The following is a 2015-nucleotide window of genomic DNA, read 5'->3' as shown; positions in this document are numbered from 1 at the left end:
CTTTGTTATTATTACCATTATTACTATTATTAATAGAACCTCATGAATTCAGTTATTGATGGTGAATAGTGTTTCTCACTTTTAAAGAGGTCTGCCCCACTGGTGGGATAAATGCCAAATCCAAAGACAAATTAGTCATGAGCATTTCAGAAGATGAAAGCTTCAGATAAAGACTGTGAGTGTTTGATGCTGGAGGTGGGAGTGGTATTATATAGGCTTAGCCAAAGCATGTGATAGTCAGTGTCGGGGTAGCTGGAAAGAGAAGTCTCTAACTAACCAGCTCAGACAAGCCTTGTGAGGACCCAAGGAAGAATGTACCTGGTTCTTTTGTACTGCCTACTGTGCAGTTTTCAGATGTCAGTTGGCCATTTCCCTCGAGCCTGTGTGTCCTCCAAGAACTTAATAGAGAAGGAATGCTGCCCACCATGGAGTGGGGATGGGAGTCCCTGTGGCCAGCTTTCAGGTAGGGGTTCCTGTCAGGATGTTCTGCTGTCCAATGCACCATTTGGGCCCCAATTCCCCTTCACAGGGGTAGATGACCGGGAGTCTTGGCCATCTGTCTTTTATAATAGGACTTGCCAGTGTTCTGACAACTTCATGGGATTTGACTGTGGAAATTGCAGGTTTGGCTTTTCGGGACCAAACTGCACTGAAAAAAGGCTATTGGTAAGAAGAAACATCTTTGATTTGAGTGTTTTAGAGAAGGACAAATTCCTCGCCTACCTCACTTTAGCGAAACATACTACCAGTCCAGACTACGTTATTCCCACAGGAACCTATGGCCAAATGAACAATGGATTGACGCCCATGTTTAGCGACATCAACATTTATGATCTCTTCGTCTGGATGCATTATTATGTGTCCAGAGACACACTGCTCGGGGGAAACGAAATCTGGAGCAACATTGATTTTGCTCATGAAGCACCTGGCTTCCTGCCTTGGCACAGACTATTCTTGCTGCTGTGGGAAAATGAAATCCAGAAGCTGACAGGGGATGAGAACTTCACTATTCCCTACTGGGATTGGCGGGATGCAGAAGACTGTGATGTTTGCACAGATGACTATATGGGAGGTCGCCACCCAGAAAACGCTAATCTGCTCAGCCCAGGATCCTTCTTCTCTTCTTGGCAGGTAACATGCAGCTGTAGTAGAAAATTAACTGAGTCATAAATATACAATGTCAGAGTAGAAAGAGACCTTAGCAATCACTTTTTCAGGGAAGTCTTCATAAATTTCCCTTCTTTACTTTCTACCCCATTCCCACTCTTCAACATAGGGGAGTTCTCCTGGGAAGTGTTTCCTCTGAGTATCTTCTAGTTTTCCTTTGTAGCACACTTTACAACTGTGGTTGCATAGAAATTAATGTGCTTGTGTGTCTGGTATATATCTCTTCTACTAGTTGTCCAAGCTCCAATGACTTAAGGGTATTTGGTGTGTTGTTGTTGTTGTTATGTGCCGTGGAGTCGGTTCTGACTCATAGTGACCCTGTACAGGGTTTCCGTGGCTATAAATCTGTATGGTAGCAGACAGCCTCATCTTTCTCCCATGGAACAGCTGGTAGTTTTGAACTGCTGACCGTGAAGTTGGTAGCCCAATTCGTAACCACTACACTACCAGAGCTCCTTAAGGGTACTTGGTGTAATGCCTGGTAAATACTACAATAAGTGTTCCTTGAATGAATTAACAAAGTAATAGATACTTAAATGATTCAATAAATATATGGTATAAGCCAATAGTTCTGAAATTATCTTTAAAATAAAGTTCATATGGTATCCAAATTAAAAATACAAATATCTGGCCCTATTCCTGACCAATACTTCTGAAATTATCTTTAAAATAAAGTTCATATGGTATCCAAATTAAAAATACAAATATCTGGCCCTATTCCTGACCATTGATCAGAATCTGCAGTGGAGACTGTTGGGAAGGCATAACTTAATGTTTCAGTAGCAATTAGAAAAGTTTGGGAAAAAATGTTCCAAAACCAAAATAGGTTAATAATGAAGTAGCTAATA

At 41.4% G+C, this 2015-nt stretch overlaps 1 protein-coding gene across 1 annotated transcript in view; it reads left to right on the top strand.

Annotated features, from left to right (window-relative positions):
• Positions 1–237: 237 nt before the first annotated feature.
• Positions 238–2015, top strand: part of TYR (tyrosinase) — a 121182-nt gene continuing 119404 nt past the window's right edge. Inside the window, exon 1 of the mRNA XM_006871216.1 lies at positions 238–1131. Within this exon, the coding sequence (XP_006871278.1) occupies positions 313–1131 (819 nt within the window). The 5' untranslated portion in view covers positions 238–312. The remainder of the gene's footprint in view (positions 1132–2015) is intronic.

This window comes from Chrysochloris asiatica, unplaced genomic scaffold (assembly GCF_000296735.1).
Source record: "Chrysochloris asiatica unplaced genomic scaffold, ChrAsi1.0 scaffold00163, whole genome shotgun sequence".
NCBI classification, from domain to species: Eukaryota; Metazoa; Chordata; class Mammalia; order Afrosoricida; family Chrysochloridae; genus Chrysochloris; species Chrysochloris asiatica.
This window is presented reverse-complemented; position numbering and strand designations above follow the sequence as displayed.